At 45.1% G+C, this 27,519-nt stretch overlaps 2 protein-coding genes across 7 annotated transcripts in view; one reads left to right on the top strand and one right to left on the bottom strand.

Annotated features, from left to right (window-relative positions):
- The first annotated feature begins 3,207 nt into the window (after nt 1-3,207).
- P2RX4 (purinergic receptor P2X 4) lies at nt 3,208-26,850 on the top strand. Of its 5 annotated transcripts, XM_063087368.1 has the most exons (12): nt 3,208-3,374; nt 6,777-6,924; nt 9,629-9,700; nt 9,817-9,889; nt 10,357-10,453; nt 15,630-15,710; nt 15,815-15,956; nt 16,041-16,177; nt 18,527-18,620; nt 18,720-18,785; nt 19,122-19,217; nt 19,702-20,284. In XM_063087368.1, the coding sequence occupies exons 1-12, from the start codon at nt 3,241-3,243 to the stop codon at nt 19,726-19,728; spliced, it is 1,167 nt and encodes a 388-aa protein (XP_062943438.1). In that variant the 5' UTR covers nt 3,208-3,240; the 3' UTR covers nt 19,729-20,284. The 5 variants fall into 5 exon arrangements, with proteins under 5 accessions (XP_062943438.1, XP_062943437.1, XP_062943436.1 ...); XM_063087367.1 differs by having other exon boundaries at nt 19,122-20,284; XM_063087366.1 differs by having other exon boundaries at nt 18,527-18,785.
- The window catches only part of CAMKK2 (calcium/calmodulin dependent protein kinase kinase 2), a 51,747-nt gene continuing 41,750 nt past the window's right edge, over nt 17,523-27,519 (bottom strand). Inside the window, exon 17 of one of the 2 annotated variants that reach the window (XM_063087363.1) lies at nt 17,523-17,583. In XM_063087363.1, coding sequence (XP_062943433.1) covers nt 17,560-17,583 — 24 coding nt within the window. In that variant the 3' untranslated portion in view covers nt 17,523-17,559. Of the gene's footprint in view, nt 17,584-24,865; nt 25,844-27,519 lie in introns of those variants that run through there. The other variant, XM_063087362.1, reaches the window with a different exon arrangement.

The following is a 27,519-nucleotide window of genomic DNA, read 5'->3' as shown; positions in this document are numbered from 1 at the left end:
GAAGTCCCAACCCTCTAATCCTGCCTTGGTCTTTCCTGTGACCAGCCCCCATCCTCAATTCATTCCTTTTTATAGCTGAATAATATCCCACTGTATGAATAGACCATATTTTGTTTTTCCATTCATCACTTTATGAACATTTAGGTTATTTTCCACTTTTTGGCTATTTGTGAATGCTGCTTTGAATATCCATGTACAAGTCTTTCCATAAACATACCTTTTCAGTTCTCCGGGGTATATACCTAGGAGTGAATTGCTGGGTGATATAATTCTAAGTTTAACATTTTGAGGAACTGCCAAACTGTTTTCCAAAGTGGCCACACTATTTTACATTCTCAACAGTGATGTTTGAGGGTCCCAGTTTCTCCACATACTTGCCATTTTTTTTTTTTTTAAAGGTGACTGGTAAGGGGATCTTAACCCTTGACTTGGTGTTGTCAGCACCACGCTCTCCCAAGTGAGCTAACCAGCTATCCCTCTATAGGGATCTGAACCCGTGGCCTTGGTGTTATCAGCACCACACTCTCCCAAGTGAGCCACGGGCCGGCCCTCTTGCCATCTTTTTTATTGGCCAAAGCCATGTTAATGGAGATGAAATGGTATGTCATTGTGATTCTGACTTTCATTTCCCTAGTGATTAATAATATTGAGCATCTTTTCATGTCCTTATTGACCATTCATAAATCTTCTTTGGAGAAATGTCTCTTCAGGTAGTTTTGCCCACTTTTAAATTGGACTGTCATTTTATTGATGAGTTGCAAATCCTTAAGATATTCAAGATACTAGACCCTCATCAGATATACAATTTGCAAATATTTTTCCCATTCTGTGGGTTGTCTTCACTTTTTTGATGATTTCTTTGAAGCAAAAAAGTTTTAAGTTTTGAAGAAGTAATCCAATTTATCTATTTTTTGGTTGTTGTTGCCTGTGCTTTAGTGTCATATCTAAAAAACCATTGCCTAATCCAAGGTCACCAAGATTTGCACCTATATTTTCATCAAAGAGATTTATAGTTTTAGCTCTTATATTTAGGTCTTTGATCCATTTTGAGTTAATTTTTATACATGGAGGAGGTAGGGGTCCAACTTCTTTTGCATGTGTACATCCAGTTGTTCCAGCATCATTTGTTGAAGACTATTCTTTACTCATTGAATTGTCTTTGCACCTTTACTGAAATTCTGTTTCTTTTAGAACTAAATTCTCAAGGTTGCTCAATAACTGATCACACGCAGTCAGGCATACAACAGCAAAAAAAAAAAAGAAAAAAAGCAACTGAATATGATTAAGATGTGTGCATTTGAAAAGCCAAACTGTAACCAGCAGTTACTTTTATTTTATATTTAATAAGATTATTCTGCGTAGTACATTGGATATGTTCACTATCTTGATTGTGGTGATGACTTCATGTGTGTATACATATGCCAAACGTATCAAATTGTATACTTTAAATATGTGCAGTTTATTGTATGTCAATTATACCTCAGTAAAGCTGGTTTTAGAAAGATATAAATTAAGGGCACATATCATAAATGAAATAACTTTCTTTTCCTAATCATTCTTCAGGATCAGCTTCTCTTGTTGGGTCTAATGATATGTTACTCACTAGTAATTTAGGAAAAATTGTATTTCTACATTTCTCTTAACTGACCTTGTTCCAAAATACAAGCAAACCACTTAAATTCAGGATTTGTAAGGCCGGGATAAACTCATTATTATGGGATAAGTATTAATGAGGGCTGGACATATGTTTTGATTCTTAAGGAAAAGCATTTTTAAGTTTCCTTCCAATAAGGATTTAGCAAGTGGGTTTTCCTTTTCTGTTCAGAATTTAAGCCCTCCCAATTGCACCAGCCTCCATTTTGGCAGAGACTTTGTTCACGTCCATATCCCCATCATCAAGAACCCTGCCAAGCACTAGACAGGCATTCAGTAAATATCTGTCAAATGAATGAATAAAATCACACTTAACCTGTCACCACCTTTTCCTGGGACCACTGTGGCTGAGACAGACAGCATCTCTATTCCTCCCAACTTAACAATTCTGTCTCTAGAGGCAGATGCTATTTTCTGCAAATTTTCTTATTATTCACCTTTTTATGTTTGGAAAAACAAGGTGGTATGGCTTAGGAATCTCACATCCAGGAAATGAACTAAAATGTTGTATCAAAGATTGTGCATAGGATCCACAAACTAAGAAGCAATCAGATGAGAGCAGTAAGGGAAATCATGTCATATCCTTTGGAACAAACAGTCCACAGATTAAAGTGATCATTATGATGAGTGCAGTAACATGGAAAACAATCAGAAAATGAAAAGCACAACCACTGATTATGATTACAAACTAAAACTGTTTACCAATTACTGCTAGAATTTATACCGCATGAAGGCAGGATGTTTTGCTTGCTCTGTTCACCGGACAGTGCCTGTAATATGGAAGGTGCTTATTAATATTCATTGAATGTATTAGTGAAACTAAATATAAAATTTATCTATGAAAACATATTTGAAGGGAATAAACAAACATACATATGGAAAATTGTGTAGGTGTTTCTTCACTTTCTCTCTAGTTGCCAATTCTTCCTAAAGTTGTAATAAAGCATGCTCAGTGGAAAGGATGGCCACAGAAACACCTCCCCTGGCTCTGGCTGTTGCTTCTCCTGGCCTGCAACTAAGCAAGCATCTAAACTGGAGTAGGATGTGGCCGGGCTTCAGTTCCAAAAGGGGCATTTTTAAGGGGCTCGTGGCTCCAGCCGGGGGCTCCTAGGACACCTTTTAGGCTTTTCACTCAGAGACTGAGAAGGTGACGTCGCCACACTCCCCGCATCAGAGCCTGCACAAGTTTGGGTCTCCTGAGGAATGGCTCTTCTCTACAGCCCCCAGATCCTCTAAGGTCACTGGTACCTCCTAGGCCCCCGTTGCCCATTACCCCACATCCGACCTCGGCCCCCCTGAGGGGGTAACTCGTTTCCAAGGGGGAGGTCACTCCTCCGCGGGCCCCATCCCCCTGAGTGTGTCACTGGATCTCCTAGCCCTCCTGAGAGGTGACTAGTCCCGGAGAGGAAGGTGACGTCCTCCCCGTGGCCCCAGGCCCCGAGGACCAACGCCGCCTCCTTCCGAGCCCTCCCCGGCAATGACGGCACCGCGGGCCGGCCGGGCCGCCTGGGCGGGGCTCCCGAGTGGGAACGAGGCGGCGGGCCCACACAGAGCGGAGCCCGGGCGGCGGCGGCGGCAGGCACGGCCATGGCGGGCTGCTGCGCCGTGCTGGCGGCCTTCCTGTTCGAGTACGACACGCCGCGCATCGTGCTCATCCGCAGCCGTAAAGTGGGGCTCATGAACCGCGCTGTGCAGCTGCTCATCCTGGCCTACGTCATCGGGTGAGCGCGGCCGCGCGGGGGCAGCGGCTCGGGGGTCTTCGGCGGCCGGGGCCAACCTCCGGTTCCGGGTCGTGCACCTGCTCACCCTGGCCGGGGTTACCGGGTGAGCCCCGCGGGCGACCTCCGGGGGGTGCCGACCTGAAAAGCCAGTGACACACACTCCTCCGGCATTTGCCACAGACGAGCTCTGTGCCGGGGCTCCGGGGGCAGGATGCAGTTTTGATGCTGTGTTTTGAGGGCAAAGCCTGGCTAGACCTTCATCCCCGCTTTTCTTGCTTCTTAACCGTCCGACTTGCTCCGTGGTGCCCCTGCCCAAACATCTCAGTCTTCGCACTTCACTTCCCGCTCTCATTATCTGCTGACAAAATTCAGGCTTCAGATTTCCATTTGGTTCCTCTGGTCCTTTCCTTTGAGCACCGTGTGGTAGGTAACCCAAGATAGTAGAGAAGCCAAACTTTCCAGAAGTATTTCAAGTTCACTTCCTTTGTTTTGTGGGTTTGCCAGGGTTGCCGGGTTGTATAGGCATCTGCCTTAGCCTGATCGTTCCCCAAGCTGTTCTCTTGGGCATATACATAGTGTATGCCCTGCCACCCTCAGGCCTCACTGAATGTTTACTTTTAATTGAATGCACCCGTTACAATTTAATACAACCCGGGAGAGGAGGTGGAAATTGCCTTGCCATCTGGGCCCACTTTAAAGGTTCAGTTGGGCTGTGAACGGTCTCTACAGCTGCTGGGCTGACCAATGTGTCTACTCTCATTTCCTGTTCTGAAAAGGCCTAATGTAGTAGTCCCCAAACTGCACATTGGAACCATCTAGGAATCTTTAGAAAATACTGATTGCTGGCTTCCATCTCCAGACCTTGTGATTTAAATGCCATCAAGTATGACCAAATCCCCAAGTGATTCTGATGTTCAGTAAAGTTTGGGAACCAGTGATCCCGTGTTTCCCAAACTTACCTGATCATGAAAGACTCATCTGAGGAATTGTTTAAAACTAACAGATCCCCCCACCTTGGGGTGGGGTTTGGAATCTGTTAACACTGCCCAAGGGAATTCACATGATCCATCTGGTTTGGCTCCCAACATCCGTCAGCCCAGCAGCAGTAGGTACTGACAGTATTCAAGAAAATGGCTTTCCAGGTATAGACTCAGCATCAGAACCAACTGACCGACACCCAGGTTTGGACTCGTTAAGTCTCAGGGGTAAGGTAGTACCAATACCACCAACTCCTCGCCCCACAGTGATTGTAATGTACTCTTCAGTTTTGATACCCAGTACTAGCTAGTTAACTAAACTCACATTGTTGGTTGGACCTGAAGCATTTGGGACCAAGAGCTCTCATGCAGCTTTTTACTCTTGGATTTTGTTCTCATGGGAGGATCAGTTCACTTCTAGCCTTAGGGTGCCTGTAAAATTCTGGACTACAGAAAGTATAGCTCTGTTGTACCATATGGTACCCACTAGTCACATGTGGCTGTTGAACACTTGAAATGTTCCTACTCCAAATTGAGATGTGCTAACTGAAAAATACACACTGGATTTTGAAGACATAGTACCCCCCCCCAAAAAAAGCACATAAATACATTTTTTTATTGATAACATATTAAAATATTTTGGATATATTGGGTTATGTAAATATATCATTAAAATTAATTTTTCCTGTTTCTTTTTACTTTATAACATGGCTACTAGAAATTTTTAAATTATATATATGGCTCACATTATATTTCTTTGGGGCAGCACAGCTCTGTGGGCTTCTTATGGAGTATTTTCTACCTTGATCATGAGGACTTTTAAAGCAGTAAATGCTTCACTTTTATCCATCTTGCTAAGATCAAACTGACTCAGGATCTGAATTAAGGGCTTTTTTTTTCTTTTTAACTTATCTCTTAACTTCCTGATCCAGTTCATCTTGGAGAGATTGTGGTCTCTTCTCCCATAGTAACCTACAGCAACCCTTCTTGAAAAAGAGACTAAACATGCAACGGGTTCACTAGTTCTGTTATCAGTCACATGATGAGGAAATAGTTAATCACATGATAATAACTGGTATGAAGCCATGTGTATCTGATTTAGCAACTCACTGTACGTGGTGGTAAAATAATAGAGGTCTTCCTGCCCTGTGCTTCTGTGTGTCAGACTGGAATTGAATAGAAGCTTATATTGCGGTTGAGTTCCTAGCAGCCCTGAAGAGGACTTGTCAGGAGAAAAGCTCATCTCTAGGATGGACAATGAATTTGAGGACTGCTTAGATCAAACCAACCAGTGAATTTCTGAAGTCTCAGTGTCTAGGACTTAAAAGAAGGGGAGACAGAACCTAGCGTTTCTTGATTCTAGAAATAATAACAACAATAATAGTCTCTGATAGATGTTTAACAACAGCTCTTGAGGGTAGGAGTTCTGATTTGTAGTACTGGCCACAATTTCCATGGTGTCAATCTCCCTCTGTGTCAATTTCAGACTCACAAACATTGTTATAAGCACTTATCATACATTAACTCATTTAACCTCACAACAGTCCTGTGGTGTTCTGTTATTATTCCCATCTATAAGATAAAACTGAGGCACAGAGAGGTTAAGCAACTTGGTCAAAGTCATGCCTCATGAGTGGTGGAGATGAAACATTAACTGAGACCCACTCGCTCCAGTCTGTTCTGGTGTCTTAACCACTATGTGCTAATGCCTTCAGATTTTTAATTATTCAGACTGGTAATAATGTCCTTACTTTAGAGGAGAGAAACATACATATGACCTGAATTATTGGGAACAAAAGAAACTATATAAAAAGTTCCTTGAAAGATGTGATTCTCTTTTTTAGAAAGACTAGGGCATAGTGGCAAGAGAAGAGGCTTCTTGCTTGAGTTCAAATTCTGACCGCCACTCACTAACTGAGCAACCTTGGGCAAGTGGCTTAACCTTCTGTATCAGTTTCCTCTTCTAAAATGGAGATAATAATGATATCTGCCTCATAAAGTGGTCAGGATTGAATGAGTTAATACATATAAAGAGCTTAAGTCAGTGCCTGGCACCTAAAAACACTGAAGTGGTAACTGTAATTATCATATTTTTTTTTAAGCTCTTGGTGATTCCCAGAGGTCATAGAGTATTGAAAGAGCTCAAATATCTAATAATAAAGACAGCATTCACTGAGCATTTTATTTGTGCTGATCACTGTGCTAAGTGCTTTACCTGCATCATGTCAAACTCTGCGGTTTAGGTGCTACTATCCCCATATTGCAGAAGTAGAAATGGAGCCCCCAGAAGTTAAGTAGCTTTTGCAAAGTCACGTAATTAGTAAACGTCTTGTACTTTCAGCCTCTGGCTACCAGAAGCTCTTTGGCATCAATTCAAATTCACTCAATCGGAATGGCAGTTTAAGAAGTCTGTTTTATTTTATAGGTGGGTGTTTGTGTGGGAAAAGGGCTACCAGGAAATGGACTCTGTGGTCAGCTCAGTTACTACCAAAGTCAAGGGCGTGGCTATGACCAACACTTCTAAACTTGGATTCCGGGTCTGGGATGTGGCCGATTATGTGATTCCAGCTCAGGTATGTCTTCGAACGCTGAAGCCTCTAGATTGCTCCTTTCTCTTTGTTGACTTTGCACACTTGATTAATGACTGGCATGACCAGAGTTCTAACACCACCGATGTAGTGGTAAGACTGACTGTTTTAGTCCAAGAAAGCAGTGCAGCCAGATCTCTTTTTGGCACAGGGTCTAGCAGATTGTATTTGGTCGGCCATGGTTCTTCAGCACTAAAACGTGGCTAGCTTAAACACAGGAAGCTTTTCATATGAACATCTTAGTCTGTCTGAAGTCCTGAAAGGTGAGAAAGCGAATGTCTTAAATCCTGGGAAAAGTTCCGGCGGAAATATCACCTTTCCACATTTTGGATGTGCTTTATTGTTATGAACCCACAAGGTAAATTTTTTCAGACAGTGTAAAAACTTTAATAGCAATTAGAGACCAAAACCCAAACAAGAAGGAAACAGATGTACCAGCATTAGGATTCCATCAGGAACAAAGGTAAGGGAAGAAATTGTTAGATGTGGCATCCTAGTCTCTGGTCTATTAATCCAACAAGCTCCAAGTTAAACATTGACTCTTTAGCTGTGGTAACAGCTGTGCAATGCACGGCCAAACCCAACATACCCTTCCAGATGGCTTATGTGCTAGGGTCCCTAGGGTGGCCAAATGCAGATAAGCCGCCAGCTCTTGGCTCAGAGCTCTGTGAGGGAAAGCCAGGACTTCAGAAACTCTCTTCTAGTATGTTCATTTTCATCCCTGCCTTCTCCCCAGAAGGGTCCTGTGGGGTGCCCAGAGAGAAGACAAAGCTAATGTGCCATAAAGGTCAGGGGATTTGCAGCTGGCTAGAGGTAGGTGGTCCTGCTGGCATGCACCTATCTCAGCAGAGAGACTGCTGCTTCCTGTGAAGGCATGGCCTTGTCCTAGAAAGCTCTGGGAATGTCGGCTTGGAGTGTTCACTGTAACCAAGGAAGGGTACAAGCTCTGCTTCTGCCCCTTGTTGGAAAGGAACTCCTAGCAGCTCTGCCTTCCGTGGCAGGTCTGGGCTGGGGGCGGTGTATGCCATGGAGCTCTCTTCGTGAGCTTGTCTTTGTGTCACCAGGTCTTTGTGTTTCTCTGTAGATGGAACACAACCACCTGTTTGCATCTACTTGGCTCACCTCCAGTCTGAAATTCCCCTAAGTTCGAAATACAAGATAAGAGATAGGAAACAAAAAGTAGACTATACTGAATTGTTCAAATCTGACTCAGGAGAGTCTTAGGAGCAGCCTTCCAAAAATACCAAATGAAGAGTGTTTATATATTGAACACCTGGGAGCATGGCAGGGTGTCAGGAGAGAGACTCCGGCTCCGGCTACATCCTCATGCCTCCTCCTCTTGTCATTTCCTTGTCTCCCAACATGGTTTGTTCTAGATCTTTCTTTGGAAGATCCAGCTATTCCTAGAGCTTCCACCACCTAGTCAGACCTGGGGTGGGCTCTACACATCCTTTGGCTCTCAAGTTACCCTGATCCCAGAGATGGCTCCCATTGCTGACTGTGTTCTTCCAAGCAAAGTGAAATGCTGAAAGCTTCAGACATCTCCTTTTAAAATTCCGGTGCTCTCCTGATCATTCTTGAAATAGCTTAATTAATTAATTAATTAATATAAAACACCATTGCCCAATGAGGGGGGGTGTCCAACTAGAATCTTCTGTGGTCTTTGTCTTTTATTCCTTATATTAGAAGGTCCTTATTAACAATTCTTCAGTTTCATTCCCAGCAGTTTGCTTTCCAAAAACTCTAAATCCATGATTTGGCACCTTCATACCTACAAACAGAAAACAGAACCTTCTCAAAGAGAGAAGTATCAATTGCTGACCCTGATTGAATCTTCTCCAGAATGTTTTATTTATTTTTAATTCTGGCTAGGAAAGAAAACCAGCCAAATTTGAGACCTTTGAGACCTAGTGTTTTTATATCTCTGAGATAATCCAGTTGCTAGAGGATGTTTTGAGCAATTGTTGGCTCTTTTTCCTCAAGAAGTCAGGCTGTATTGAGCAACCATTTCAGATTGTAGACTCTTGTTTTAATTGAGGTAAAATTCACATAACAGAGAAATTTACCATTTTAAAATGAAAAACTCAGTGGCATTTAGTGCATTCACAGTGTTGTGCAACCATTGCCTCAATTTTGTTCCAGAACATTTCCGTCACCCTGAAGAGAAACCCCCTACCCATTAGCAGTCACTCCCATGTCACCCTTCCCTCATCCCTGGCAGTCACTAACTGCTTTCTGTCTCTATGAGTTTGCCTGTTCTGTAAATTTCATATCAAAGGAATCATACAATATGCAGCCTTTTGTATCTGGCTTCTTTCATTTAGCATAATGTTTTTCGAGGCTTATCCATGTTGTAGCATGTGTCAGTGCTGCATTCCTTTTTATGGCTGACTGATATTCTATTGTATGGATAGATCACATTTGATTTATCCATTCATCTGTCAACAAACATTTGGGCTGTTCACACCTTTTGGCTATTGTGAAAAGTACTGCTATGAACATTCATGTATAAGTATTTGTTCGAGACCCTGTTTTCAATTATGTTACAAGCTCTCAGGAGAGCATGGGAGACGGTCAGACCAGTTTCTTGAGCTGTCCTCTCAAGTAAGCATCTGACTTTCTTTATGGCCTTGTTAAACTTCTCTGAGGGTGACACAACAGTGCTATCTCCCCTCTGCCTGCTCTGCAGGAGGAAAACTCCCTTTTCATCATGACCAACATGATCATCACCATGAACCAGACGCAGGGCATCTGTCCTGAGGTAGGTGGCTCCTCGGGAAAGAGCCTCGGGCCTCACAACCCCCTCTCCACTGCTGTCTGACTTTGTGTGGGGCCGGGCCACGTGGAACTTGATTTCATTCATTCTTCTATTTCCAGATTCCAGATCAGACCACTGTGTGTGAATTCAATGCCAACTGCTCTGCTGGCTCCTCAGGCACCCACAGCAATGGTACAAGGATAAGGTTGTGACCCCACAGCAGATACTTGGCCTGGGGAGGGCAGCCCCCAATGAGATCGCCTCCCCTATGGAGCTTCTCAGATAGAGAAATCTCAGGGGTAAAGAAATTCCCAATTCCTCAATGCTTTCACATGAACTTGGGTAAGCCTAGTGTCAAGATTGTGGCCCAGGGACCCCCTCTCTACATTCACCTCATTGTGTGAGCCCCAGAAACCATCCCAGATCTTGCCCAGTTCTGTGGCTTAGAGTCACCCTGGCCATGAGTCAGCAAAGCAGAGATGTGGCCAGCACTCAGGTGACTGTCTCCCTCCAGTTCCAATTTCTGGACACTGTCTGAATCCCAGAACAGAAATAGCTCAAGACTGGCTGCATAGGATGTGTGTTGGGGCTCTCACTGTCCACCCCACAAAGATAGAAAACAGGAGACCTGTGGGCCTGAGTCCCCCCTGCCCCTGTAGGAGTCGCAACTGGCAGATGCGTGCCGTTCAACGGGTCTGTGAAGACGTGCGAGGTGGCAGCCTGGTGCCCAGTGGAAGATGACACACATTTGTCAAAGTGAGTCCTGCCCGAGGGAAGGAAGTGCCCTAACTCTGGTGCTGGGGCTTGAGGGGAGGCGACAGCAGAGTTAAGCCTGGGGGGGGGCTTTTTGTGTGTGCTTGGTGTCAGTGTGGATTCAGGCTGCCCTGGGACGGCAGTTCTCAACCACCAGGCAGCAATCAGTAGCAGTGAGGTGGGCCACAAGTGTTTGTTACTAATGATAAGGGTGCAGATGACTTCCTTGTATGTTATGACTATGTCAGTTACAAATAACTGACAGGAAACAGTTCTCAGTGCCATAAGCACGTGTATACAAATACACATACATTCACACACATTGCACAGGGCAGTTTATTGTTCAGCTAACCAAAAAGCCAGCCTGGCTAGATGTGGGGCTCAAAGGACAACATCAGTCTCCCTTTCTGGCTCTGCGTCCCTCCATGTCAGCTTCATCTGCAGGACCCATGGCATAGTCCTGGCAGGCAGCTCTGGGCTCACACCCCCCAAAGCCAAGTTGCCATATCTAGTTGTCCATAGAGATCTAGACCTGTACATCTTCACTTCATCAGCCACATCCCTCAACCTATCACTGTGGCTGGGGGATGGGTTTTGTTCATCAGTTTGGGCCTGGGTCTCATGCCCACCTCTGGAGGTAGGGCTAGAGTCAATCCAACCCAATGACAGAGGCTGAGAGTGGGGGAGGTGTGGCTTCCAAAGAAAATCTGGGGTTCTGTTACCAGAAAAGGGGGGAACAGATGCTGGTCAGGAAAATAAATGTCTGCTATATTGTTTTGTAAACTAGAACAGGTTCAAGGTTGCCCTAGAATAATAACATTCTTCCCAGTTTGTTGCTTTGCCTCCCACGGATTTGTCACCCCTTTTCCCCTGGGTGATGGAGCCGGCAAAGATTACTCAAAGCCCATTTCTTCTGAGCAGTGAGAAGCCCCGGAAATGGGTTAATCTCCCATAACCCTCAAGATAGAAGCATTCCTTCCATTTCGTAAATTAACCACAAATTGGGGTTCTCTTCCCGCATTTATTCTCCAGACCAGGAAGTTACAGGAAGAGAACATAGGTGGGGTGTTTTCTAAGTACAGTTTAACAAGTTTAACAGTAGGCATTCCATAGTGCAGTTTTCAAGAAGTTAAGTTGATCCACCAACAAAAGCTTGATCTTAGCAAACATTCTCTTCTTACAGCAATTTCCCAGTATCTTTACATATCAATCAGTAACCTGTCTGTCTTTGAGCCAGCAACCTTGCTGTGTTACAATTCTTTATCTTACAACAGAAACTATATAGCCTGGGGAAAATTTCCTGTCCTTTGCAAGGTCAATATTTGAAACTGCAAGCCTTTGGAAAACCAGGCCCTGTGAAGTACACTTGCTTTATGCATACTCCACAGCAGATATAATTTGCTGCACTTTTAGTGGGTGGAGTTCATTGCCATGCTCTGAGAGATGCTTGCAATGAGGGCCTTCCTTACCCAGACCGAAGCCTTGCTTCTGGGGGGCAGGAAGCTACTGAACCTCATCGGGGATGTGTTGAGACAGAAGAAAAGGTTGAGAATTGCTGATTTAGAGATTGCGGAGGACAACAGCTCAGGCTGTGGAAGGAAATACTAAAAGGAAGTCTAGCATTTTAGAGCTGCAGAGGATCTTACAGAACTGTGCTCTCTAATACAGGAGCCACTGGCCACATGTGGTTGTTGAGCACTTGAAATGTAGCTGGGTCCAAAATGGGATGTGCTGTTGGTGTGAGATACATTCCAGATTCTGAAAGATTATGATGAAAAAACATGTATAATAGCTCATTAATATTTTATATTGGTTGCATGTTTAAGTAATAATATTTTAGACACATTGGGCTATTTTATAAAAATTAATTTCATTTGTTCTTGGGAGGCACCAGGATTCACTAACTGTGTTTACCCAGATGAAGGATTAACAAATCCCAAACTCAGGGGCAACCTGAATTCACTGAGTTTACAGGATGAGAAATACTAATCTCGTGCCTATTTGTTTAAGATAGGCTGATTTAGACAGGGATTTTTGCATGGAAGAGCAGCACATCCTGTTCCTGTCCAATGGAACCAAGTTATGGTTTATGTGATAAAGTAATGTGTTAATTTGAGAATTCACAGCTACATTAATACCTGAAATCAATGGGCTTTTTTTTTTTTTTTTTTTTTTTTTTGGTGGCTGGCCAGTATGGATCCAAACCCTTGACCTTGGTGTTATAGTGCCTCGCTCTAACCAACTGAGCTAACTGGGCATTTTATCACTGTAAGCTGACATATATCAAAGCCCAATAATCAGAAGTTTGCTTATTTTGTAAGACAAGTTTGCCTGAAACATCTGTCTTTACAATAGAGATGTTCTTGCCAGTAGGGCTGAAATGCTCAAAGTGCTTTAGGTGTGATACCATGCATTCATTTTTTTTCTTCACAATATCAGTTTGAGCTCAGCCAGCTTTTGCCTCTGTGACTCCCGTTTCTATTCTGTAATTTACCATTATCTATTCTGCCTGACAGATTCTTTAGGTAGGTTGATAAGCAAGATATGTTGAAGGTTACATGACTAGAATTCTATTCTCATAAAGGTGACTTCACCCACTCACTGTGTTTCACTAATCTCAAAAGTAAATTCTGAGAGCTAATTTCCTTTATTTCCAAATTTTGGGAGGAAACCACACTCAAAACCCTGAATATTGGGCCGGCCCCGTGGGTCACTCGGGAGAGTGCGGCACTGGGAGCGCCGAGGCCGCAGGTTCGGATCCTATACAGGGGTGGCCGGTGCGCTCACTGGCGGAGCGTAGTGCAGACCACACCGTGCCGAGGGTTGTGATCTCTTTACTGGTCAAAAACAAAAAACAAAAAACCCTGAATATTGACACTTCTGTTTAGTAGTTTATTTAATTTGATTTGTGTACTGTTTAAGTAATAATCAAAACATTCTTATAAGTAATGAGTACATTCATTCTTATTTTTAAGGTGTGTTTGTTTTTCAGGCAGCTTCACTTGGTTAGAAAAACTTCATGTGTACTCATTTGCTGTAACAGTGATCGGGTTTCATTTTCTCAATGTACTCAAAACCTCTAGGACAGTTGAGTTGGATGTTTGCTGATAGAAAATCCAAAACAGGAATATATATATATGGCATGAATTAGTCATTGAATTTAACTTCTCAGTATCTATACAAGGAATTACTAAAAAAATGCATTTATTGACAATATAAAAAAAGAAAAAATTCACTTGTTTCTTTTTACTTTTTTTTTTTTTTTTTTTGTCATTTTTTCGTGACCGGCACTCAGCCAGCGAGTGCACTGGCCATTCTTATATAGGATCCGAACCCGCGGCGGGAGCGTCGCCGCGCTCCCAGCGCAGCACTCTACCAAGTGTGCCACGGGCTCGGCCCTTTCTTTTTACTTTTTAATGTGGTTATTAGGAAACTTTAAATAACTATGTGGCTTATGATTCTGTTAGTTTATTTTTATTAGACATCACTGTTATAATCCAGTGCAAAATGATTTTTATGTGCACACTATACATGAAATAACATTTAGTCATATGATGAGAAAGACATTCCCATTTCCATTCTTATTCAGCTCCTTTAAATGAAGAAGGAAATCCTGGTTTGGGGTATTTTTAATATCTTTTTATTGCTTGCTGGTTTCCATTTCTCACAAAGAACAAGACCCAGATTCAGCATCTTGGGAAGACAGTAATATTAACTACAACTTTTAGTAACATTGTTTCAATTTCATTATATTTATTTAAACAGTGACCTCTGACTAGTGGCAAATGACATTTTTTTATGGTCATGATGGAAAACTTCATTGCAAAATGAATGTCAATAAAAGTGAGTTGATCTTAAAGGTGGAAACAACCCAAATGTCCATCGATGGATGAATGCATAAACAAATTGTGGTATGTCCATACAGTAGAATATTATTCAGTCTTCATAAAAAGGAACGAAGTGCTGATACATCCTACAATATGGATAAACTTTGAAAACATTATACTAGGTGAAAGAAGCCGGACACAAATGCCACATATTATATGATTCCGTTCATATGAAATGTCCAGAATAGGCAAATGCATAGAGAAAGAAAGTAAGATTGGTGGTTCCCAAGGGCTGGGGACCACCCTGGGGAGGGGAGAATAGGCAGTAACTGCTTAATGGGTACTCAGTTTCCTTTGGGGATGATGAAAATGTTTGGGAACCAGATAGAAGTTGTGGTTGTACAACATTGCTACTATACTAAATGCCACGGAATTGTTTGCTTTAAAAAGGTTAATTTTACGTTTTCTCAATTTCACCTTAATTTTTTAAAAAGTTAAGGTGGTCTTAAAGAAAAATCGAGGTATAGGAAATGACAAAGTGACAGAAGTTTGAAAATCACTGTTATTAATCTGTCCCTCTTGATAAAGGAATGGGGACTTTGAAGCCCTGAGACAAGTGCCAGTCAAAGCCTTTACTTGGCAGCAGGGGTGACAGGCTCACCTCCCCTCATCGTGTGGCCCTGCCATTGGCCTTGCTCCTGACTCAGAGTTGAGAAGACTACTGTTGTTTATAACTTCAAAGATTCCACCTGGATCAGGGGAGGCCTCCTCCGCAGAAGGGTCAGCCCTACAGTGCCAGATTCTCCAGTAGAAATCCACCAAAAAAAATGGGGTCCCCTTGGTGACAGATTCAACTCATTTTGTCAGCCAGGAGCTGACGTGGCACTTCTGAGAAGAGGTGGGTCTGCCAGCATGCAGGAGCTTTTTGTGTACTTGTGGCAGATCAGGATCCAGCCTGTGGGTGAATTTACCTTTGGTTTAACTTGTAAATCCAGATCTGTCATTCCCGAGAGTGCCTGAGCAAGGCAAGCACTGAGAGCCAGCAGCTGGCGGCGGAGTGATTTCCAGCGAGGCCCAGAGACAGTGCCCTCTGCCCTGTTAGTAATCCTTAGGTTTTTCAATTCCCATTGCCTTGGGCAAGAGGCCCTGCCCTTCCACGAGAGGAAGAAGCCAGGAGGCTGTTTAGTTCCTTTTCCTGATCAATCTAGTGTTTATGCAGAAGAGAGTAGAAAATGCTAGTGATGTTTCACTTGCTTTTTGACCAAATGACATTGTAAGACAAGTGTATATAGGATGTTTTAAATATTACATATTTGTACTTTTACTAACAATACATTATATATTTTTTTCAGACCTGCTTTATTAAAGGCTGCAGAAAACTTCACTCTTTTGGTTAAGAACAACATCTGGTATCCCAAATTTAATTTCAGCAAGTAAGTAGTGGCCAGCTGTGTGAGTTCACCAGTGTCTTGGAGAAACTTCTGGCTGTTCTGTGAGGTTTTCCTTGCTCTGATTTTCTGCTTCCTCCTGACTTTAGGAGGAATATCCTTCCAAACATCACCTCTGCCTATCTCAAATCGTGCATTTATGACGCTAAAACAGATCCCTTCTGCCCCATATTCCGTCTTGGCAAAATAGTGGAGAATGCAGGCCATAGCTTCCAGGACATGGCCATCGAGGTAGGTGCAGTCCCTGGCTTTTCTAACACCATCCTGGACACCTCTCACATAGAGCAGTCTCTGACGAAGCTTCTTAACCCACAGGGAGGTATCATGGGCATCCAGGTGAACTGGGACTGCAACCTGGACAGGGCCGCCTCCCTCTGCCTGCCCAAGTATTCTTTCCGCCGCCTTGACACGCGGGACCTGGACCACAATGTGTCTCCTGGCTACAATTTCAGGTGGGCGTGAGCTTGGGCCCCAATCCAGGTGGCTCGATTACTCCGCAGTGGGAGTGTTCACGCTCACCAAAGACCAGCACTGAGGCAGCACCCCAAGAGCAGGCTGCCCATCCCCCGCCCGAGGTAGGAAGGCCACTCCAGGGAGAGTCCTCCGAGCAGGGTCTGCTTCTGTGGCATCCCGGCCCGTGAGAGTCCACCCTGCCCTTTCCTACCGCAGGAAACATGTCACAATTTGCTGAGCAGCTGAGAGAGGCGGCAAGTTCTGCTTTCCAAGGCTGTCCTTAGCCAAGACCTCTGCTCACTGTTCTGAGGAGTGGATGATCTCGTGATCTTCCAGTCCAAAGCCTCTGGGGCCTGGCCCAGGAATTGGTTTCTCAAAGGTTGAGCCTACCCTGGAATCTCCAGAGTGCAGGGGATGTCAGTTTTAGGCTCAAGAAAGACCTTCATGATATTTCCCTGCTGAAAATGCTGGCGTATCAATTTCTTGGGGCTGCTATAACAAATGACTGCAAACTGGGTGACTTGAACAACAGGAATTTATTCTCTCACAGTTCTGGAGGCCAGAAGTCTAAAAATAAAGGTGTCTGTAGGGTCATGCTCCCTCTGAAGGCTCTAGGGGAGGATCCTTCCTTGCATTTTCCAGCTCCTGATAGCTCCTGGCATTCCTTGCCTTATAGACGCTTCACTCCAACCTCCACCTCTGTTGTCACATGGCCTTTGTCCCCTGTCTGTTGCTATGTGCCTTCTCCTCTTCTTATAAGGATACCAGTCATATTGGACTTAGGGCCCGTGCTAATCTAGTCTGACCCCATTGTAACTAGTTACATCTGCAAAGACCCTATTTCCAAATAAGGTCACATCCAGTTCCCAGATGGATGTGAATTTTGCGGGGTAGACACTATTCAACCCAGTACAGCTGGTAATCTGAGAGAGGGCCAGAGGCAAGGGTCATATTTCCCACTTCCTTGAGGCAGCAAAATCTGTAGCTACGCACATCTTCACATGCCCTGTGTTGCCTTTTTCACACAAGTAGCCACCCTGAAAAATAGGCCGCCCGAGTCAGTCAGCGGCTCTTTCTTTTGCCCTTGCCTCCCTCTAGTGGCGACTTGGGGAATCGAATGTGCATGGGATCCTAAGGAATTTCTGTAACTGCAGGATCTGCTGTGTCCTCTTGAACCATCTGGCTCACTGATAGGAGGGCAGATGTGTGAATTTTTTCCTAGTGATTAGATTTGGGTTGTTCCACTTCTCATCTCACACAGTTCTTGTAGAGACCACTGTGGAAACCTCATGCTTGGGTCGGAAGCCAGGCGCCGCCCAAGTTTCACAGACCTGGACCATGACATGGAAATTGTGGACCAGATGGATCACGGGCTTGGGGTTTAAGCACAGGCTCCTGGTGGATCCTGCAGGACACAGGGCAGCACATGGTATCATCTCTCCTTGGTTCTCTCCCCACCATCCCCTGCTGTTTATTTTTTTAATGGATTTATTGAGATACAATTCAAATGCCATACTATTCACCCACTTAAAATGTATAATTCAGTTGTTTTTGGTATATTCAAAGATATGTGCAATCATAACCACAGTTGATTTTAGAACATTTTCATCACCTCAAAAAGAAACCTTGTACCCTTTAGCTATCTCCCCTCTACTAATAGTCCCCCAGCCCCTGACAAACACCAATCTGCTTTCTGTCTCTGGATTTACCTATTCTGGACTTTCCTATGGATGGAATCATACAATATGTGGTTTTTGCTGTCTTTTTTCACTTAACATCATGTTTTCCAGGTTCATCCACATTGTAGCATCTATCAATACTTCATCTCTTTTTATGACCAAATAATATTCCATTGTGTGGATAGAGCACATTTGGTTTATCTATCCATCTGTTGATAGATCATTGATTCTTTAAAAAAAAAAAAAAGCCCAGGGCTGACACTGTGTCTCGTGGCTGGCTCAGCCCCCACCTGCAATGCAGTGTTGGAGACTGTGCTGGCTGGCCTCATTCTCACTGTCCCCTTGAGAGAGGCAGGTGGCTCAGCTATATTAGGAAGGATGTTCAGAGCAAGAGATTCGGGCTTGCAGGAATCTTGCAGGAGGGGATGGTGGTGACAGGAGGTCTTCTTGTCCCCCTCCACCCCTGGGGGCCTCCTTTTTTGCAGCCCACATTAGCCATTAGCCAGGAGAGGCCCTGAGGTGCTCCAGTGCATCCGCTCAGCAGGCAGCATGTATTGGTAGCCTGCACCAACTGTGCAGGGGATTCTAACATCCCTCACGCAGGACCCAAGATCCAGCCACTTGCTCTGGCCTGTGCTGTTTGCCTCTAATATGTCCTGCTGTTCCCAGGTTTGCCAGGTACTACAATGACCTCACTGGCAACGAGCAGCGCACACTCATCAAGGCATATGGCATCCGCTTTGACATCATCGTGTTTGGAAAGGTAGCCTTGTGCTGCGGCCATAGGGACTGGGCCTCTCCCTGCCCTTTCTCTGCTCTCCTCTACCCATATCAAGCTTTCTTCCTCTCCTGTCATTCACAGGCTGGGAAGTTTGACATCATCCCTACCATGATCAACATTGGCTCTGGCTTGGCGCTCTTGGGGGTGGTGAGTGGTTTAGGCCTTTCCCTTTGCCCTCCAGGGCCGGGCCTTCCTCTGCAGTCATCAACACAGTGAGGTGATGCCTTGGTTGGCACCCGGGTCCTTTCTCTGGACCCTGGATTTGTTCTTGACTGTACCCTCTGGGCTTCTTTCCCTTGACCCCCATCTGCCTTCCACCCTCCCTTCTCCAGGATCATATCCCTCAGGGCCTAGCCTCCTCTTGACAGGTGGAGGTGCCTTTTCTTTCCAGTGAGATTCCAGGCTTGGTGGGAAGGGGCCCACTGGAGTAACAGGGGCTAAAAGCATCCTGGCTTATTCTTTCTTTCCCTCTGCTAAATTCAGGCCACAGTGCTGTGTGACATCATAGTCCTCTACTGCATGAAGAAAAAATACTACTATCGCGAGAAGAAATATAAATATGTGGAAGATTACGAGCAGGTAGGCTGTCCTCCCAGCAGGAAGAAGGTCCAAGCACCTCATCTGTCTCTCGTCTTGGCAGACAGAACCCCTGGCCCGTCTGGGGAGGCGCTTCTATAGAGGCTGCTACTGTCAGCGCATCATCAACCCAGGCAGCCACAGGCCACTCTCAGCATCTGCCCCACCTCTACACCGCCTGTACCAGCAGTTACTTCTTTCTCTCTTTCAAACTCTCTCTTTAAAACCTGGCCTTGCTTTAGTGACGTCTCAAGTTATAGGTATTATGACAAAAGCTGTCCCCACACGACGTAAATTCGCCTTGCATAACAGGAAGGGTTGGATACCATGCTTGAAACCCCTGCACTAGGCCAACTGGGGTCTTGTCTGTTGTGAAGGACTGTCCAAAAGTCCGCAGGGAAAGCGCCTGGCTCCTGCCCACCCCAATGGTCTGGGCTTGCTTGGGGCCCGGCATGCTGGGTATACACCTACTTATCACTCTTTGCAGGGTCTTGGTGGTGAGATGGACCAGTGATGCCTACCCCACACCTGAGGAGGAGGAGGAATGGCTGTAATATCACCCCAGAGAAAGTTCCAGATTCCAATCTAGTCTCCGCCCCACAAGTGCTCAGGGTTGTCAGCAGCTCCTGTGTTTTGTCTGTAGGGCTTGTTTGCCTACTCGGCACAGTAGGTTACTGGTCTATTCTTGGATGGGTTACCTCTGCTGTTGCTGGGACCCCCAATGTGGGGTTGCTGGGGTGAGCGTTGGTCAGTGATGTCACTGTGGTCTACAGAGCTGGGGCCATCTACATGGCCTCTGGGGCTGGCTTTTCTCAGAACCTCCTGTCTCTAGCCCTTTTCAGTACAGGGCCAGTCCTCTGAGGCAGAGTAACTCTGATCAAGAACTTTATAAAGAAGGGAAGGCCACCTGGTTGGTGGTCACTAGACTTTTAGCACGCCTAGGCTGCTATTCCTCTTCCTCCCAGATAGGGACTTTGTCCTTGCCGTCACCAGGCAGAGTTAGCATTTTTCCTTTGAGAAGAGCAATGTTGAGATGATTGAGAACCAAACATTAAAACAATGTTTCTTAATTCTTGTCTGTGTCGTCTCATAACACATGCTAGAACTTTTCCTTCCTACCCTTTTACTTTAACCAGTAAACCCATTTGTTGTCCAGCCCACTGTGCTCAGAAAAGGTCCCTGAAATAGTGTTTCTGGAGCTTAATTTTTTTCCTACTTTAGCCTTCTCTTAAAAGCCTAAGAATTTTGAGGGGCTGGCCGGTTAGCTCACTTGGTTAGAGCATGTTGCTAATAACACCAAGGTCAAAGTCAAAGATTCAGATTCCTGTACCAGCCAGCTGCCGAAAAAAAAAAAGTAATGGGGTAACAAGTGACTGTGTTATAACTACAGAAATTAATCTGTAAAATCAGGTAAAACACAGAAACAATTAAAAGCCTAGGAATTTTGACCTTCATTAGGTTGTGTTCCTATAAAGTTTACATGACGTTTTTTCTCTAGTGACATCTTACCTGTGCTTACATTTTTACATAAAATCGCAGTGCTGTGCTATAGGTAACACAATTTTAGGTAACATGGAAGTGGCTTATCCTCACTCCTCCCCATCTGCTTCCCCCAAATCTCCAACCAAAAGCAGCAGCACCTCCGCCTCTCTTGCCACAAAGTTTGAAATGTTAATGAAGCTATTTCTGGCTGTGACTTCACGCCGACTTAATTCTGCATCAGGTGTTCAGGATCCCCCTAAGGGAAGCAGTTTGCCCTCCCTTTTGTGTGAATTCATTTCCAAGTGCTGAGAATAACAGTTATTTTAGAAGTGCTCTGCTTCTGCTGCATAAATGACCAACCTGGGCGTTTCTTGCTTTTGGAAGAAAAAAAAGTTTACCAGATCTCTTCAACAAAGCTCTGGTTCATGTTGCCTTTGTAAAAAATGCTCGCAAAAAACACATGGATCAAATGGAGCTGGAATTTTTAGCAATGGTGATATGCTCTGAATGTGTCCCCCAAAATTCATGTTAGAAACATAATCCCCAATGCAACAGTGTTGGCAGGTGGGGGCGTTTGGGAGGTGATTAAGTCATGCAGGCTTAGCCCTCATTCTGAATAAGGACTAGGTTCCTTTATGAAGAGGTTGACAGAAGGAGTTTGTCTCCTTTTTGCCCTTCCACCTTCTGCACGTGAGGCCACAGCATTCCTCCCCTCTGGAGGACGCAGCAAGGCGCCATCTTGGAAGCAGAAAGCAGCCCTCACCAGACACCAGACCTACTGGTCCACCTTGGTCTTGGACTCCCCAGCCTCCAGAACTGTGAGAAATAAATTCCTGTTCTTTACAAATTACCTAGTTTCAGGCTTTCTGTTATAGCAGCACAAAATGAACTAAGACAAATGGTTTATTATCTTGCAGGATAAGGACTGAAAGTAGCTGGCTGTCTTCTGGGGTGAGGGAGCCTTTGTTTGGCCTCCTCTTTTCTAAAATGGAATGTGGAGGCCAATTGGGGTGAGGGATGAGTGTTGGGGGGACACTGCTTCTTTTACTCACCAGTCATCTTGCGTTTGGCCATGCTGTCACTCACGGCACTCTCTGGCACTGTCTCTTAAGTAGGGGTCCTTCCACCTTGCATCCATGGATGCGCTTCTGGATTCTCTGAAACCCCTAAAGCTCTGCACAGTGATGCACCTACGTGCATCTCTTTTTGTTTCATCAGAGACTCAGTGGGATCTTTAAACAGGAACCCCCTGCTCCTGACGCTTAAAGGCCAACATTCCAACGTACTTCTGCAGCAGTGCAATGGGAATCTTTCAGACTTCATCTGCTATCCCTTGATAACAGAAAAATGTAGTTCCAAGTGAGGAAAGCAATGTCATGGGCTAGATTCACACTTGAAATGCAGGGAGCCCTCAGCCTTTGGCCTGGAGAAGCATCAGTTCTAAACCAGTCTCCAGAAGCCATGAAAACCGGCAACCACTGAGACTGAGTTTGGGGGCTTTGTTAACAATTCAAGCCCTTGGACAACTGACTTAAATTTTCTGAGCCTCAGTTCACAGATGATGATCCATAAAATGGGGTTAATACCTACCTCGTGGGTGAAGCGCAGTACACCTGCCCCATAGGACATGTTCAATGTGATTAAAACTGCTCCTGGGTCTACAAACCTGTCTGGCCTCCACCTAGCCTTGCAATTACCTGCCTGCTAGTAGAGCAGTGTTTCTCAAACTTCAGTATGCAGAGGAGTCACCTGGGGAGCATGTTTAAACCGAGCCTGGACATCTGCATTTCTAACCCACTCCCAGGTGACACTGACAACTGCCGGCTTGGGAACCGTTCACACCCTGATTAGTGAGGTACTAGGACATGTTCTACATTCGGGATTTGCTGAATGCATTAGCTGTGACTTGGGCATTTGACCTTGATGTCAGCCTAAGGAAGGAAAACAGACATCAGGACAGACGGCCTAAATAAACAACCACCAACAAAATGACCCCAAAGAGGCCCAGGCTTTGCACCATTTTGCTGTCTATTTCAAGTTTACAGAGAAGCCTAAACATCTGTGGAAAACACTAAAGGCTTTTTTTTCTCTTAAGTTCATGTACTTTTTAGTGATAAATACACAGTATTCAACTTCGTACACCTGATAAAAGGAAAATGCATAGTAGAAAGGATCAGGAATTAAAACAGAAGCATCGGGCATGAAATAAATTACAGAATACAAAAAGTCAGCAGTCCAATGGAACTCAGCCTGTAAAGCTGGAGAGAAGATGGGAACAAACAACCTTGAATCATTCCCTAGCACCTCGGAAGCAAGTGGAGGTCATGCTGATTCCACTCAGCAACGTGAAGCTCCCCTTTGAAAGATGGGAGAGCGCAACAGGCCAGGCCTGTGTATCTAACTGTGCGGGAATTCTCCTTGTTCCAGAAAGGCTGGGAAGACGAGAGCCCTACCTCACAGGAGAGGCCAGACCAATGGGGAGACGGCCTCTACAGCCCCAAGTGCCAACGAGGGGCTCGATAAGGCTTTCTGGGAGCCACTGGCAACCTGTGGGATGGATGGGGGAGGTGGAAAAGGACAGAGAAAGGTGGATAGAGGATTTGTGCTTCCTTCAAGGCCGTAAGTGCAGGCCACAGATTACTTACACCAAATTGGTCCTGCAGATAAGCCAGCAACGGAAGACATTATGGGCATCCTTTTTGCCCACTGGGAAAAGCTGCTCATAACAGCATCTCCCCTTTCCTGACAGGGCTGGCTTTTAAAAAAAATCAATGTTTGTGCTCCGAGAGAGTGGTAGTTCTAATGCTTGCTTTATGTTTACAGCTGTCTCTGCTTATACTTTCCATGGGGGGTGGGTCCTTTCCACAACTGTCTTTGGTGTTGCTTTGTGTAAAACAAAAACAAACAAAAACTTATCAACATGGGCCTCCCCCAACCCCCCCACCCAAATGGCAGGGTGCCACCTGATCGCTGGCGTTCCACACCAGAAATCTCAGATGGAAAGTTTCCTGGTGGGGAGAAATGGCATTGCCTGATGTGGCTGTGTAAACATAAGAGGAGTTCTGCAGAAGCTCTGCAGGCTGCCTGCCATCCTCAGCTGGGCCACTTGGCCAGCCAGAGTCCACATGGACAGGCTGGGACTAGAGCTAACAACCAGTTGGCTTTAACCACTGCAAGGTGCTTATTGCAAACTAACCAAGCCCATCTGCTATCAGAAAGGGTGGAACTGTTGAGTCATTTCCACGAAAATTTAGAGGAAGAGGGCAGGAGAAAGTACATACTAGGTTCCACAAACAGAAAGCAAGCAGGCAAGACCATCCTCCCTAGACCAGGTGTCCTTTGCTCTTTGACACCAGCATTCCCTAATGCTGAACTGCTTATACAATAGCGAGAAAAGTCTGGCTACACTACAGCCAAGAGCTTAAGGAAATCTATGGAAGCCAAGAATGCCCAGGGTTCTGTGAATAAGAAATCCTCACACCAAGGCTGATCAGACAGAAAGTATGGGAAAGCTCAGTCTTCTGAGCCCAGTTACCAAAACCGTATTTTCCCCAAACCTGATTCCATAAAGCACTGGGAAGCGGAGCTCAGAATCCCCCAGGGCAAAGTACTTCCGGTTTTCCCCTCCCTTGAACTTCACACTCACTGGCACTTGGCTCTGGAAGGAGCTGCACCCTAACCTCAACCAAACTTCCCACCCTTAGTCAAAAAGATAAACCTTTTCTTTCTGGACTTTTGGCTATAAAATGGAACTTCCTGTACCAAGCTCTGGTTCCCTTTTACCCTGAGGAGTGCTCTGGGTTTCAATAATGTTCTTGAAAAGGGTGTCCCAATGTTATTGTATAGATCTAGGGAAGCTTTGACAGTAAGGATGACCATCTGTGTCACAGCTGAGTATTTCCCAACTGTCCCTCCAGAAACTGGGTATTTAACTGACTGCAACAATCAGCTAGTATTTAATATACAAACAAAACCTTACCAGTCTCTAGAATACACAGGTTATAAACAAGCTAAGCCACTAACATACAGGCATAGGTTTCACTGGCTCTAACTCCAATCACATGCCTGAAGCCTTGAAATATATCCTGGAAGCTCTAAATAATTTCTGAACTAGAGTTCAGTCTATTAGAGAATTGAAATTTTTTTTGTTTGTTTCATCTTAAGCCATGTAACGTAGGATTTTACCCTGAAGTTTTTTGTAGTTGAACAAGGAAATTCACTAGAGCTCAGTTAACTGTCTCAGAAACCAGCTTTGAGCAGCTGTCATGAACTCATTCAGTCCTTCAGGCGAAACTTTTCCCACCACAGCTGCCCAATGCCCTTCTAAGGTAGGCAAATCCCCTTCAAGGAGCAATTAAACTTCAAGCCCTTTCTGTCTTCCTGACTAGAATTCTACTCATAAAAAATTAAGAAGTACTTCTTACAAATAAATTGTACCAAAGCTCCCTGCAGTTACTGAGGGCTAGCCCTACTCTGACTCCTGGAGTACATGGTTCTGGAAGGTGCCATGATTTGGGGTTTGCAATGAGGAGTCACAACTAACCTTCTACTCCCTCTCCAATGCAGCAACTAACTCTGTGGCCTCAGACCACTGGAGTTTTCAGCTCATTTTTCCACAATGTTCAAACCCCACACACATTCACTTGGTATATCTGACATGGTTCTGAATTTACAATGAAGGATTTTTGGCATAAAAATGTTTTAAAAAGCAATTGTCCCAAAGTGCACGTGGGTTTGGGTCTGCAACTCCTCACACCTGCCCGTTCAGCCAGCTAGTGGCCAAGGTCGACGTCACGGAGTCAAGTCTTTTTTTTTTTTGTCCCCTTTAAAACAACAAAGGAAAAGACAAATAACCAGCTATGACGATCAGGGCTCTACACACGTGCTCGGTTTCCGTAGGACATGCTGCTATGGAAACACAGGATGCAGCAGCCCGGCGTCAAGGCCGTGCATGCGAGGTCGAGCAATCCAGGCAGCTACTCGGGCTCCATTGCCTCCTCAGGCCGCAGTGGACACATGTGTGCGGGGGAGCTGGGGGCCGGGGCCCCCCAACTTTCCACACGGGGACCGCCTTTCACAAGAGCACTTCCTCCTCCCCCGCAGGGGGCAGGTCGGTGCCCTGGAGGCTGTCTTCGCTGCCTTGCTTCCTGCTCAGCAAACAGAAAACCAGCATTAAGACTCAGAGAAGCATGGCAGGGCCCTGCCCCAGCCTCCCACATCTGGGCCCATGTGCCCAGTGGTGCCATCTTGCACCACCTGGAACGTGACCAATTTCACCTATTCTTTTAGATTCTCACCCTTTTTTCTTGCTCACAGAAATTTTTCAAAGGACACTTTGCCTCCCTTCTGTAAATAGAAGACCAGCATCATTTGCCAAAAATAGCAAGGCACTATAAAACAGATGCAAAACTGTCCATGTAACACTTAAAATCATTGCACACAGATCTCAAGTATGGGGGCCTCACTGTGGGACCTGTTCTCTGAGGCTTTTTAGGTATCTTGACTTTCCCTCTCCTTTAGGCTATGAACTCTTGCAGGGCAGGAACTGTGACACTTGATTTCAGAGGGTGGTGAGCTTGGAAACAATGAGCAGGGCCCCCCAGTATGGCCTGGCACACAACTGGCCCTCAGGAAATGACTGTCGACAACTGCCCCAGCCCCCGACACCCAGGCCCATGAGAAGACCATCTCCTCCTGGTAAAGTCTCCCCAGAAGGAGAGAGCCAGATGTCAAGTCAGCCCTCAACTGCTGCACTCCGAGCTGCCTGCTCATACGGCCTGGGTCTCCCTGCAGACAGCAAGTGGGCCTTTAGCCAAGCCCCCCGTGACTGAATAAACCCCGTGAGTTCCTATAACCAAAGCCTCCCACCCCCGGGGTGAGGGTAGGGGATCCCCAGGCCTCGCTGGGGCTACAGGTGAGGGAATGAAGGAACAATAAAGCTCTTTGGACCAATCTCAGTCTGTTGGTGTCTTGCAATTTTCACCTCAATGACAATAAAAAAGAAACAACAGACTTGCTGCAAACAGGAGGCAGCTCCAGTTTGGCTGACCCTAAAATGGAAGTTGAGAAAAGTAAAGGCCAGCCGTTAAGCTTCCACTCCCTGTCATCCTGCGAGTACAAACCCAAGGCGTGCCACCGGGTCATGTGCTTACAGAGATGCTTCGGAACAAGGCAGGGGGACTGGGGCAGCCTTCAGAAGCCACTGAAGACAGCTTCTGATTGCTAATTGCTATTTCCCCTGCTCTACTCTGGAGGGCAAGGTTTCTCTCAAAAGCATAAATAATTCCCAAACAAGTGTTCCCCTTAGAGATTACTGTATAAGTGCCTGGGTCCTGTGGTATGGGTGGCCAACTCCTAACAAATGGAAATGGCTTTCACTTGTACACAATGTTCACAGCAGCATTATTCATTTGTGATAGCCAAAAAGTGGAAACAATCATCAAATGATGATGGATGAACCAAGTGTGGTCTGTCCACACAATGGAACATCATTCAGCCATAAAAAGGAATGAATCGCTGACACATGCTGCAACACGAAAGAATCTCACAAACATGATGCTATTTGAAAAAAGCCAGACACAAAAGGCCACATATTGTATGATTCCATTTATATAAAATGTGCAGAATATGCAAATCTGTAGAAAACTGAAAGTAGATTAGTGGTTGCTAGGGAATGGGGGAGTCAGGTGTGGGTAGCTAAGGAGTGCAGCGTTTCTTCTTGGGCTAATGAAAATGTTCTAAAATTGATTGTGATGATGGCTGCATAACTGTGAATATATTAAAAAACCATTGAATTGTATCACTATAAATGGGTGAACTGTAT

Source organism: Cynocephalus volans, chromosome 2 (genome assembly GCF_027409185.1).
Source record: "Cynocephalus volans isolate mCynVol1 chromosome 2, mCynVol1.pri, whole genome shotgun sequence".
NCBI classification, from domain to species: Eukaryota; Metazoa; Chordata; class Mammalia; order Dermoptera; family Cynocephalidae; genus Cynocephalus; species Cynocephalus volans.
This window is presented reverse-complemented; position numbering and strand designations above follow the sequence as displayed.